Genomic DNA, 14,175 nt, shown 5'->3' on the forward strand with positions numbered 1-14,175 from the left:
ATGTCCTAAATTTTCCATCTTTCTCTTCTCTAGCCTAAAACTTTGAGAGTAAATGGCCATGCACATATACTCAATTTCAAGCATCACACCGGCCAAGGTGAACTGGTGTCTAAGACTGAAAATTATCCGTCGGTAAATTAATACTACTACACGAATAGTAAATATTCCATAATTAAATTTATCAATATGTCTTGGTAATGAAACGCCTTAATAAACTTTACCAATTTGTCTTGGTAATGAAATTTAAATTAACTATTATATTTGTGCTTTCATTCAGATCTGCATATAGATGATGAAGAATTAAAGAACCTATGTTTGATAGAGATTGAAAAAATTCTTCAAGGAAATGGAATGTCACTGAAGGAATTTCCATGTTTGCCATATCCTAAATTTACTGAAGCACATAATTTTGAAAATAGATTCGTTGCAGATGAGTTGAATTACAATAAAGATGAAATGCTTAAGATTCATGAAGAATTGGTTTGTTGCCTTACTTCAGAGCAAAAGGGAGTTTATAAAAATGTTTTGAATGCTGTATTATCTGATAATGGGGGATTCTTTTTTCTATATGGTTTTGGAGGAACTGGGAAAACATATGTTTGGAAAACCTTATCTGCTGCTTTGCGTTCAAGGGGCCTGATTGTGTTAAATGTCGCATCCAACGGAATTGCATCGCTGTTGTTATCCGGAGGTAGAACTGCTCATTCCAGGTTCTCTATTCCTATTTCAATAAATGAGATATCAACATGTAATCTCGGTCAAGGTTCCCCAAAAGCTGAATTATTGAAAAAAGCAAGCCTAATTTTTTGGGATGAGGCACCTATGTTGAACAAACATTGCTTTGAAGCTTTGGACAGATCTCTAAATGACATTATGAAGACTAGATCTACTTATGGTCATGACATTCCATTCGGAGGGAAAGTTGTGGTACTAGGAGGCGACCTTAGACAAATACGCTCAGTTATTTCCAAAGGAAGCCGTTCGGAGATTGTGGGTTCTGCTATCAATTCTTCATATCTATGGAAGCATTCCAAGGTAATGAAGTTGACTGTTAATATGAGATTGCAGAATGCTAACTCATCTTCTTCAGCAGCAGAAATTAAAGAGTTTTCTGATTGGTTGCTTCAAGTGGGAGACGGAACAATTACAACCATTGATGAAGCCGAATCACTCATTGAGATTCATCCAGATCTTCTTATTGAATCGTGTAAGGATCCATTACTTGAAATAGTAAATTTTTCATATCCGAAACTTTTGATGAATTTGGAAAAAAATTCATTCTTCCAAGAAAGAGAATGTAAGATCAAGTTTTGATCTAGTAGTACAACTCTATGTTTTGATGATTACAAGTTAACCTTTTGATATGAACAATTGTGGTACTCTAACGTGTTTCTCTGAGTGTGCTATTTACAGGCTCTGACCTCAACTCAATCTCACACAAATCAGAAGCACTGTGTATAAAGAGCAACCCAAGCAACGCTTTCGCATTCACCATGTTCAGTATGAACAGTGGAAAACCTTCAGAAGTTCTGAAGTTATACAAACTCTGATGTGGACTCAGTCACTAGAAGTTCTGAAGATCCAGAAAGTCTGATAACCAAGAAACACTGAAGGCTCAGATATTCTGATGGTGTAGAAGACTCTGAAGATCTAAAAGCTGATTAGTGAAATTCTGTTGTCCAGAAGCAAGATACTCTGAAGACCATGTTCTTCCCTCTGAGTTCAGAATCAGAAGAAACAATGGTCAGAGGATCTGGGCTTTCCCTCTGACTCTGATCAACCGGCTTCACAAGTTCCAATATGAAGCATTCCCCTGATCAGAAGTCTCCTAGGTTTAAAGGTCAAGTCGCTATCCAAGTACAAAAGCAACTGTACCTTCCTGACGACCTACCTAACAGTCTCAGACACAGCAGAAGCTGGATTTTCCAGAACTGCCCTCCAACGGTAGCATTTCCCATGCAACGCTCAACCCTAATCCTTGGAGTATATAAAGAGGCTGAAGACTGAAAGAAACGGCAAGAAGAATTCACATACGCGCAAGACAAACTTAAATTCTTCTAAGCTTTCTTTCATCTGAAATTCATTGAGTTTACTATTAGCTTTTTAGAAGCAAATCTCTTGTAAACAATTCTTTGATAAACAGTTTGTTTAGTTCCTTTAGGAGATCAAGGCTGATCGGATCCTAGAGAAGACTAAGAGAGTGAATCTTAGTGTGAGCTAAGTCAGTGTAATTGTTAGTCACTTGTAGGTTTCAAGTGCAGTTGTAACTCTTACCTGATTAGTGGATTGCCTTCATTCTAAGAAGGAAGAAATCACCTTAACGGGTGGACTGGAGTAGCTTGAGTGATTTATCAAGTGAACCAGGATAAAATCCTTGTGTGCTTTTCTATCTCTTATCTTTAGCACTTAAGTTCTCGAAAGATTTGTCAAAATCTTTAAGGTGGAAGTTTTATACTGAAAACGTTATTCAAACCCCCCCTTTCTACCGTTTTTCATACCTTCAATTGGTATCAGAGCGCAAGTTCTGATTACCACACCTAACAGTGTTCAGTGATCCGGGCCGGTGTGAAAAACAATGGCTGCCACCACCAGTGAAACTCAAAGAGATGGTTACAATGCAAAGCCTCCTATGTTCGACGGTCAAAGGTTCGAATATTGGAAAGATAGACTGGAAAGTTTCTTTCTGGGTTTCGATGCAGATCTCTGGGATATTATTGTGGATGGCTACGAGCGTCCAGTTGATGCAGATGGCAAGAAGATCCCAAGGTCAGAGATGACTGCAGATCAAAAGAAGCTGTACTCACAACATCACAAAGCAAGAGCAATTCTTCTAAGTGCTATTTCCTATGAAGAGTACCAGAAGATTACAGATCGTGAGTTTGCGAAAGGCATTTTCGAATCTCTGAAGATGTCTCATGAAGGAAACAAGAAAGTCAAAGAATCAAAGGCATTGTCTTTGATCCAAAAGTATGAATCCTTCATCATGGAGCCAAATGAGTCCATTGAAGAAATGTTCTCCAGATTTCAGTTGCTTGTAGCTGGCATACGACCTCTCAACAAGAGCTACACAACAAAAGATCATGTCACAAGGGTCATCAGGTGTCTTCCTGAAAGTTGGATGCCTTTAGTGACTTCAATAGAGCTCACGAGAGACGTTGAGAATATGAGTTTAGAAGAACTCATCAGCATTTTGAAATGCCATGAGCTGAAGCGCTCAGAGATGCAAGATCTGAGGAAAAAGTCCATAACCTTGAAATCTAAATCTGAAAAGGCTAAGGTTGAGAAGTCAAAAGCTCTTCAAGCTGAAGAAGAGGAATCTGAAGAAGCGTCAGAAGATTCTGATGAAGATGAGCTGACTCTGATCTCCAAGAGACTCAATCGCATCTGGAAGCACAGGCAGAGCAAATACAAAGGCTCTGGAAAGGCAAAAGGAAAGTCTGAATCCTCAGGTCAGAAGAAGTCCTCACTTAAGGAAGTCACATGCTTTGAGTGCAAAGAATCAGGGCACTACAAAAGTGACTGTCCAAAATTGAAGAAGGACAAGAAGCCAAAGAAGCACTTCAAGACAAAGAAGAGTCTGATGGTGACATTTGATGAATCAGAGTCAGAGGATGTTGACTCTGATGGTGAAGTCCAAGGACTCATGGCTATTGTCAAAGACAAGGAAGCAGAGTCAAAGGGAGCTGTTGACTCTGACTCAGAATCAGAAGGAAATCCTAACTCAGACGATGAAAATGAGGTATTCGCTTCTTTCTCTACCTCTGAACTGAAACATGCATTGTCTGATATTATGGATAAGTATAACTCCTTATTGTCTAAGCATAAGAAGCTGAAAAAGAACTTATCTGCTGTTTCCAAGACTCCTTCTGAACATGAGAAAATTATTTCGGATTTGAAAAATGATAATCATGCCTTGATCAATTCTAACTCTGTGCTTAAGAACCAGATTGCTAAGTTAGAAGAAATTGTTGCCTGTGATGCCTCTGATTGTAGAAATGAATCTAAGTATGAAAAGTCTTTTCAAAGATTCCTAGCTAAAAGCGTGGATAGAAGCTTAATGGCTTCAATGATCTATGGCGTAAGCAGAAATGGAATGCATGGCATTGGCTATTCTAAACCAATTAGAAATGAGCCCTCTGTGTCTAAAGCTAAATCCTTGTATGAATGCTTTGTTCCCTCTGGTACCATATTGCCTGATCCTGTACCTGCTAAAGTTGCTAAAAACCCTCTTAAAAAGGGATCTTTCTCTATGACTAAATATCATGCAAATATTCCTTTAAAATATCATGTTGAGACACCCAAGGTGATCAGAACCTCTGGGGTAACTAACAAGAGAGGACCCAGAAAGTGGGTACCTAAGGACAAGATTATCTATGTTGCAGATATCTTTGATAGCTCCACTGAAACACCAATCATGGTATCTGGACAGTGGATGCTCGCGTCACATGACGGGAGAAAGGCGTATGTTCCGAGAGCTGAAACTTAAGCCTGGAGGCGAAGTTGGCTTTGGAGGAAATGAAAAGGTCAAAGCTAGTTGAAAAGTTTGCAGATTTAAGCATTAATGTTTCTGACAAAGGCAAAGCTCCAGAGGAAGTTGAGCCAGAGGAAGATGAACCAGAGGAAGAAGCTGGTCCCTCTAACTCACAAACTCTGAAGAAGAGCAGAATCACTGCAGCTCACCCTAAGGAATTGATTTTGGGCAACAAAGACGAACCAGTCAGAACCAGATCTGCCTTCAGACCCTCTGAAGAGACCTTGCTCAGTCTGAAAGGATTGGTGTCCTTAATTGAACCCAAGTCCATAGATGAAGCTCTTCAGGACAAGGAGTGGATTCTGGCCATGGAAGAAGAATTGAATCAATTCTCCAAGAACGATGTTTGGAGCTTAGTGAAGAAGCCTGAGAGTGTCCATGTTATTGGAACGAAATGGGTATTCAGAAACAAGCTGAATGAGAAAGGAGATGTAGTCAGAAACAAGGCAAGGCTAGTTGCTCAAGGCTACAGCCAGCAGGAAGGAATAGACTACACTGAAACATTTGCTCCAGTAGCAAGACTGGAGGCAATCAGACTGTTGATTTCTTTTTCAGTAAATCACAACATAGTTCTACATCAGATGGACGTGAAGAGTGCCTTCCTAAATGGTTATATTTCAGAGGAAGTCTATGTTCATCAACCCCCAGGTTTTGAAGATGAGAAGAAACCAGACCATGTGTTCAAATTGAAGAAATCACTCTACGGTCTGAAGCAAGCTCCCAGAGCATGGTATGAGAGACTTAGCTCATTCCTTCTGGAGAATGAGTTTGTAAGGGGTAAAGTAGATACAACTCTTTTTTGCAAGACTTATAAAGATGATATCTAAATTGTGCAAATTTATTTTGATGATATTATATTTGGTTCTGCTAATCAATCTCTATGCAAAGAATTTTCTGAGATGATGCAGGCTGAATTTGAGATGAGTATGATGGGAGAATTAAAGTACTTTCTGGGAATACAAGTTGATCAAACACCAGAAGGAACATATATCCATCAGAGCAAGTACACTAAAGAACTTCTGAAGAAGTTCAATATGCTGGAATCTACAGTGGCCAAGACTCCAATGCATCCTACATGCATTCTGGAGAAAGAAGATAAAAGTGGTAAAGTGTGTCAGAAGCTCTATCGTGGCATGATAGGTTCACTTCTATACTTAACTGCATCTAGGCCAGACATACTATTTAGTGTTCATTTATGTGCTCGTTTCCAATCAGATCCAAGGGAAACCCACTTAACTGCTGTTAAGAGGATCCTAAGGTATCTGAAAGGCACCACTAACCTTGACTTGATGTATAAGAAAACATCAGAGTATAAGCTTTCAGGTTACTGTGATGCTGATTATGCTGGAGATAGAACAGAGAGAAAAAGTACTTCTGGAAATTGTCAATTTCTGGGAAGCAATCTAGTCTCATGGGCAAGCAAGAGGCAATCAACCATTGCACTATCAACTGCAGAGGCAGAATATATCTCAGCAGCAACATGCAGCACTCAGATGCTCTGGATGAAACATCAGCTGGAGGATTATCAGATCCTTGAGAGCAATATCCCAATCTATTGTGATAACACTGCTGCAATCTTATTGAGTAAGAATCCTATCTTGCATTCAAGGGCAAAGCACATTGAGGTAAAGTATCACTTTATTAGAGATTATGTACAGAAGGGCGTACTTCTTCTGAAGTTTGTTGATACTGACCATCAATGGGCAGATATCTTTACAAAGCCCTTAGCAGAGGATAGATTTAATTTTATTCTGAAAAATCTAAACATGGACTTTTGTCCAGAGTGAAGATGGATCAGAACCTCTGACTATGATACTTCTTGATCAGAAGATGTCTAGTCCAGAAGGTAACTCAATCAGAGTGTGTGTACCCACTGGTACTGACTCTGAAGCTGAGACAGCAACACGTGTGTCAGTATTTCTGATGCATAGTTCCTTGTGCCCGTGTGACAGTCTGTTATGATTGCGTGTAGATGTGCTTCTCTCCTGTGTGTGATTTGTGTATTTACTGTTATTATCTATCTTTAATTTTCAACCGTTGATCTTAAATTGCTTTTTGAATCAACAACGGTTATTTGTCAAAACCCACTATACACACACGATCTCTTTCACTTCCGGTTTTTACTCTCTCTCTCTCTGCTATTTCGAAACCGCTTATCCTCGTTTTCTCTCTCGATCTCTCTTCATCTTTCAACCTTCATCTTCTACCTCAAACCTTCAACCGCTTCAAAAATGGTGAGTCAAACCAGAAGAGCTACTGCAGATGCAACCCAGTTCCCTCACATGGTAGTTGGTCTAGCAACGGGTCAAAGGGGCCCTGAGAATCCGACACAAGATCTAGGTCAAGCTCAAGAGCAGATTATTCCAATTGCAGAACGGGGCTGTGCCGTTCACTGCGTATATGCTCCTGAGGAACTTCAAGTCCTGGCAGAATGGAGATTCGACCTCGACAACCTGGCTACAAATGGGTATGATCTTCGTCCTGAAGTCCAAGTTCAAGGTTGGGGAAATTACTTCAACAGACTTCGAGGTGTATGATAAACTGGTCAAGGAATTCTGGAAGCACGCCGACTGCGATGATACTCAGGTGGTATCTCACATTCTTGGAAGAAAGATCATCATCACAGAGAAGTCCTTCGTGAACTTGCTGGGTGCAGAAACTGCTTTTGGGTATCGTTTCCAATTCACGGAATCGAAGCTGAAACCCAAGACGAAGGATGAGATCAACAAGGCCCTGTACACCAATTACAAACCGGGCAAGACGAATTACAAGGTAATGGACCTTCATCCCAAGCTCAGGATCTGGCACAAAATTTTGCTCCACTGCATAAACCAGAGACCAAAGGGCAGTTCCCCAGACTACATCAACTTCAACCAGAAGGTGATGTTGTTCTTCATCCAAGACCAGAAGAAGATCTGCCTTCCCTACTTCCTGTTCTCCTACTTGAAGGAATGTATCCGGAAGTCTCGTACCACTGCCTCCATCAAGTCAGCGATCAAGTATATTCCCTTCGGGAGACTTTTGTCTGATCTCTTCATTGAGAGTGGCCTCATTCAAGATCTGATAAATGCTGGATGCACAGAGGATCTGACCACCATTGTCAGTGATGTCTTCACGGCAAATTCTCTAAAGAAGATGGGCCTAATCAAGAAGAAGATTGCTCCTTCCCATGAAGACACATCTTCTGAGATCAGAAGTAGAAGGATGCCTCTGAATGACTACCCTCTGTGGACACAGGCAGACAATCCTGACGCCATTAGGTGCTATGTTGAAGACCTAAGGGCTCAAGGATTCGAAATTGATCTCGATGACTTTTTCAGCAGACTGCCGCCAGCTCCAGAGTTTCCTTCTCCTCCCAAGAAGAAAGTTCAGAGGAAGATGATCCTAGAAGAATCTTCTGAGGAATCAGATGTCCCTCTGATCAAAAAGAAGAAGGCTGGTCAATCCAAGAGAAAGCAAGATGAAACCAGCAAGCCTGATGATGGTGATGATGGTGATAATGAGGATGGTCCTCCTAAGAAGAAGAAGAAGCAGGTCAGAATTGTGGTGAAGCCTACTCGGGTGGAACCAGCTGCTGAAGTGCTCAGAAGGACTGAACCTCCTGCCAGAGTGACAAGATCATCAGCACATTCAAGTAAGTCTGCAATTGCTTCTGATGATGATTTGAATTTATTTGATGCACTCCCCATATCTGCCATGCTCAAACACTCTTCAAATCCCCTCACTCCTATTCCTGAATCCCAATTAGCTGCACAAACCACCTCTTCATCACATTCCCCAAGGTCTTCATTTTTTCAACCTTCTCCTACTGAAGCACCTCTCTGGAATTTGCTCCAGAACCAACCCTCTAGGTCAGATGAACCAACCTCTCCCATCACCATTCCATACAACCCATTAACTTCTGAACCCATCATTCTTGAACAACCAGAGCCTACCCAAACAGAACCTAGACCCAGAACCTCTGATCACTCTGTCCCAAGAGCATCAGAACGTCGGGCTCTCAGACCCATGGATACAGACTCTTCCACCGCCCTTACACCTGTATCCTTCCCAACCAATGTTGCTGACTCTTCTCCCTCCAATAACTCTGAATCCATTAGAAAATTCATGGAGGTCAGAAAAGAAAAGGTGTCTACCTTAGAAGAATATTATCTCACTTGTCCAAGCCCTAGGAGATATCCTGGCCCTAGACCTGAACGTCTAGTTGACCCAGATGAACCTATCTTGGTCAATCCTTTACATGAGGCAGACCCTTTGGCTCAACAAGCTCACCCTGCCCCTGACCAACAAGAGCCTATTCAACCAGAACCTGAACCAGAACAATCTGTGTCTAACCAATCCTCGGTTAGATCACCTCATCCTCTGGTTGAAACTTCAGAACCTCACCTTGGAACCTCTGAACCCAATGCTCAAATGTTTAACATTGGCTCTCCACAAGGTGCCTCTGAAGCTCACAGCAGCAATCACCCAGCCTCTCCTGAAACCAACCTCTCCATAATTCCTTACACTCACCTCCGACCCACATCTCTCTCTGAGTGCATCAATATTTTCTATCATGAAGCCTCTTTGATGCTACGCAATGTGCACGGTCAGACTGACCTAAGTGAGAATGCTGAACGTGTGGCTGATGAGTGGAACAATCTGGGCACTTGGCTAGTGGCTCAAGTTCCAATTATGATGCAGCTCCTGCATGCAGAGGGAAGTCAGAGGATTGAGGCTGCAAAGCAAAGGTTTGCTCGAAGGGTGGCTCTTCATGAACAAGAACAGAGACATAAGCTTCTTGAAGCTATTGAAGAAGCCAAGAGAAAGAAAGCTCAAGCAGAAGAAGCTGCACGTCAAGCAGCAGCTCAAGCTGAACAAGCCAGATTAGAGGCAGAATGACTTGAGGATGAGGCTGAAAGGCTGAAGCCCTTCGATGCCAAGCACTTGCACCAGTAGTGTTTACTCCTGCTGCTTCTGCTTCCATTCCAGATCCTCAAGCTGCTCAGAATGTTCCTTCCGGTTCTACTCAGTCAAGCTCATCCAGACCCGACATCATGGAACAGCGTCTTGACACTCATGAATCCATGCTAATTGAAATGAAGCACATGATGATGGAACTTCTGCGTCGAACTGATAAACCCTAGTTTTAGGATCTCTTCGTTTTTTCTTTTTCTTTAACGTTGTTTTATTTTTGTTAACTTCTGTTTCTTTTTATTTAATTATTCTACTTTGTTCATTTGTGATTATCTATGCATATCTATATATATTTTTGTCACATGTGTTTGCAAAAATCTTTTTATTCATACTCTCTTTATGTTTACATCATACATTCTTTCCATAGAATCTAGAATGGAGAATCCCTCCTCATTCTTCTGCACTCCTGGCGCTGCTCTGACCTATCCTTCTCCAGACGCTCCAGTGCATGCTGGATGTTGTTGAGCCTGTTCTTTAGCTCATCCCTCTCCAGAATCTCTTCTGCAGTCTTGAGCTTCTCTTCCAAACTCTCTTTTTCTTCCAGCAGCTTGAGTTCAAGCCGGCTGAGTTCTTGCACCTCCTCCACGAAGGCAAGAAATTCCCTCAAGTCTCTCTTCAACTCTGGACGCAGGTCCTCCTCCAGCAGTGTCCGTGTCAGCTCCGAGATGGTCGTTGTACCCTCTGGATGCCTGATGTTCAGGAACAAGTCCTCCTCGAAGGCCTTCTTCCTCAGCTCTTCTAGTGCTACGATGTATGATGCCATTTTTTCCTTACTGAAAATTGTTCGAGGTGTGAAGCTTACCTCTCTCTCCAACGCTTTATATAGGCTTCACTTTCTCTCTGAAAGTTAATGCTCCTACGGTTTCTCGAGGTTAAGTTCTTGGTAACTGACCCTTCTCTTTACTCCCTTGACCGGTGGTAAACGTTCTTCTCTTGCATTAACTCTTCTATTTATTTCGCCTAACTCTGATTCTTGCATAGTTTTCATTTTCTTTAAACTTAGACCTTCTCTAAGGGGGAGTACCTTGTACTTCAAGCTAAGTTTTTCACACCCCAAGCTTTTTGCTTATGACAAAAAGGGGGAGTACACCCAGTTTTTGATGTGTAAGATGTGTTAGTGTGATTTATTTTTTCTCTTTTGAGAGAATTTAAGAGTTCCACCTTCATGACCATAGATGTGTCACTGGGCAAATACAAGGAATACATTTCACTTCTTCTGAAGTGATTCCAAGTTGACTCTGATACCCAAGACTCTGATACCTTGTCCGTGACTCTGATTACTTATGCGCTCTGATTACTCGATTTTCATCTATGTCATAAGTTTTTCACTCTGAACTCTTATATCATTTAGCTCTGAATCTAGACTTTACTAACGTTTTCATCAAGTATTAGATTCAGGGGGAGCTAAGCTCAGAATCAAGCAGTGACTTGAATTCAGAATGAGCAAGATAAACTATTCACATCAGGATAAGTCTTATTCTATATCTCTAAACTTTGAGTGAATTTAGTTTAATGTTTAAGAATTGTTCATCAAAAATCTTAGTTTTGTCATCATCAAAAAGGGGGAGATTGTAAGATCAAGTTTTGATCTAGTAGTACAACTCTATGTTTTGATGATTACAAGTTAACCTTTTGATATGAACAATTGTGGTACTCTAACGTGTTTCTCTGAGTGTGCTATTTACAGGCTCTGACCTCAACTCAATCTCACACAAATCAGAAGCACTGTGTATAAAGAGCAACCCAAGCAACGCTTTCGCATTCACCATGTTCAGTATGAACAGTGGAAAACCTTCAGAAGTTCTGAAGTTATACAAACTCTGATGTGGACTCAGTCACTAGAAGTTCTGAAGATCCAGAAAGTCTGATAACCAAGAAACACTGAAGGCTCAGATATTCTGATGGTGTAGAAGACTCTGAAGATCTAGAAGCTGATTAGTGAAATTCTGTTGTCCAGAAGCAAGATACTCTGAAGACCATGTTCTTCCCTCTGAGTTCAGAATCAGAAGAAACAATGGTCAGAGGATCTGGGCTTTCCCTCTGACTCTGATCAACCGGCTTCACAAGTTCCAATATGAAGCATTCCCCTGATCAGAAGTCTCCTAGGTTTAAAGGTCAAGTCGCTATCCAAGTACAAAAGCAACTGTACCTTCCTGACGACCTACCTAACAGTCTCAGACACAGCAGAAGCTGGATTTTCCAGAACTGCCCTCCAACGGTAGCATTTCCCATGCAACGCTCAACCCTAATCCTTGGAGTATATAAAGAGACTGAAGACTGAAAGAAACGGCAAGAAGCATTCACATACGCGCAAGACAAACTTAAATTCTTCTAAGCTTTCTTTCATCTGAAATTCATTGAGTTTACTATTAGCTTTTTAGAAGCAAATCTCTTGTAAACAATTCTTTGATAAACAGTTTGTTTAGTTCCTTTAGGAGATCAAGGCTGATCGGATCCTAGAGAAGACTAAGAGAGTGAATCTTAGTGTGAGCTAAGTCAGTGTAATTGTTAGTCACTTGTAGGTTTCAAGTGCAGTTGTAACTCTTACCTGATTAGTGGATTGCCTTCATTCTAAGAAGGAAGAAATCACCTTAACGGATGGACTGGAGTAGCTTGAGTGATTTATCAAGTGAACCAGGATAAAATCCTTGTGTGCTTTTCTATCTCTTATCTTTAGCACTTAAGTTCTCGAAAGATTTGTCAAAATCTTTAAGGTGGAAGTTTTATACTGAAAACGTTATTCAAACCCCCCCTTTCTACCGTTTTTCATACCTTCAGAGAAATCCTTGCACCAACACTTGAAAGTGTAGAGGAAATAAACAACTTTATGTTAGCTATGATTCCTGGGGAGGAAACAGAGTACTTGAGTTGTGATACTTCATGCAAGTCCGATGAAGATTAGGGTGTCAATGCGGAATGGTTTACATCTGAATTCCTAAATGATTACAAATGCTCCGGAATCCCAAACCATCAGATTAAACTAAAGGTCGGTGTTCCTATCATGCTCATTCGAAACATTGACCAAGCTGCAGGGTTGTGTAATGGCACTCGAATGATAGTCAACGCTTTGACTAAATATATAATTGTTGTTACTGTTCTAAACGGAAACACGATGGGAGAAACAGCCTTTATTCCAAGGATGAGCTTAACTCCATCTAATTCTGATATTCCATTCAAATTCCAGCGCAGACAATTTCCTGTTACTTTATGTTTTGCAATGACTATAAATAAAAGTCAAGGACAATCTTTATCTCATGTTGGACTGTATTTGCCAAGGCCTGTCTTTACTCATGGGCAATTATATGTTGCACTATCAAGGGTTAAATCTAGAAAATGTTTGAAGATACTAATCCTAGATGACCAAGGAGTAGTTTCTAACACTACCCGCAACGTTGTCTACCAAGAAGTCTTTGAAAATATTTGATATGTAAGTGCTGTTTTTTACTATAATTTTGTTGGGTTTATATTTTTTTAAATGCCAAATCTGATAGTGTCTTTGTTTTAATTGTTGACAGTAAAAATAAAAGTAAAGCAGCTTATTGACCATCTAACTTGAAGGATAATTCATTTGCTATAAGGTTTGTTTTTAACTTTTAAATGATATATCAAGTTCATCTTTGTATTGCTTACTAATTATTATTGTTATATCTACTTTTTTCATTGTAGGTTATGTTGTTCAAATATTGAATTGGTAGCAAAATTCAACTTCAAGTCTGAAGTCATTATCACTGAACATGGTCAGCAAGTTCTATTAAGCGATCATGTTGTTGACATTTTTGTCATTTGTTAATTTGTTTGATTTTGCAACGCATTCTGTAAAAACCTGGATTTATAATATTGTTGTTTTCCTGTTAGCCGTTTGCTGTTTTCTGCGATTGCTGTTGCTGTTGCAGATTTCTGCTTTGTTGTTGCTGAAGCTGCTGTTGCTAATCCTTTGGTCCGGTTTGCTGTTTTGCTGTCTGTTGGTTGCTGTTTGGGTTTGCGGGATGCTGTTTTGCTGATTGTTGTTGCTGCTGTTTCGTCTGATTGCTGTTTCTATTAGCTGTTTTGATGCTACACAGATTGGAATATTGCTGTTTTTACTGTACACGAATTTCCAGTTGCTTTTTGGGCTATTTCTCATGTTTTATAGTTGCATGGTGGCTTTCCCAAGTTGGTGGTACTCTTTTTCCTTGCTGGGTTTTTTTTCCAATGGGTTTTTCTCAGTAAGGTTTTAACGAGGCTCCTTCTTAGGAACATGTTAGAAGCCATCATGCGGGTTGGTGGTGGGTTTGGTGCACTGTTAAGCACTTGGTTTTGTCAGGAATCATTCTGTTTCAGATTGTACGTTACTCTTGCCTTAAGTTATTTTGCCTCAAGCATTTTCTTACTAATATTCATTTCGTTTTCAAAAAAAAAAAAATTGTTCATGGGTTGACATCGGTAGGTCATAAAACGAAGTCTAATTAAATTTTTTACATTGGTCTATTCACATACATGATTAAACCTACTCTCTGTTATTTGGTATTTTACAAATATATCTACAAAATAAACTTAATCGCCGTGCAACGCACGGGTGAAAATGACTAGTCATATACTATAATCAAAATCTGAATCATAAAATGGACAACCCTGACACGTGTCACCCTCCCTTCACATTTTTCAAACTAATTATTAATCAACTTGATAATATTAATCAACTAATTATT

At 40.2% G+C, this 14,175-nt stretch overlaps 1 protein-coding gene across 1 annotated transcript; it reads left to right on the forward strand.

The window, feature by feature from the left end:
* Positions 1 to 351: 351 nt before the first annotated feature.
* Positions 352 to 13,529, forward strand: LOC130724733 (uncharacterized). Its single transcript, XM_057576022.1, has 3 exons — positions 352 to 1,207; positions 13,154 to 13,178; positions 13,343 to 13,529. Exons 1-3 carry the CDS (start codon positions 352 to 354, stop codon positions 13,527 to 13,529), a joined length of 1,068 nt encoding a protein of 355 aa, XP_057432005.1.
* The last annotated feature ends 646 nt before the right edge of the window (positions 13,530 to 14,175 follow it).

The sequence above is a fragment of the Lotus japonicus genome, chromosome 6 (genome assembly GCF_012489685.1).
Source record: "Lotus japonicus ecotype B-129 chromosome 6, LjGifu_v1.2".
Classification (NCBI taxonomy): Eukaryota; Viridiplantae; Streptophyta; class Magnoliopsida; order Fabales; family Fabaceae; genus Lotus; species Lotus japonicus.

Coding starts and splice junctions, on each gene's coding strand:
- LOC130724733 (XM_057576022.1), top strand. CDS start 352: ATGTCACTGAAGGAATTTCCATGTTTGCCATATCCTAAATTTACTGAA. Junction 1,208..13,153: donor AGATCTTCTTATTGAATCGT/GTAAGGATCCAT, acceptor TTTTCATTGTAG/GTTATGTTGTTCAAATATTG. Junction 13,179..13,342: donor GTTGTTCAAATATTGAATTG/GTAGCAAAATTC, acceptor TTTTCCTGTTAG/CCGTTTGCTGTTTTCTGCGA.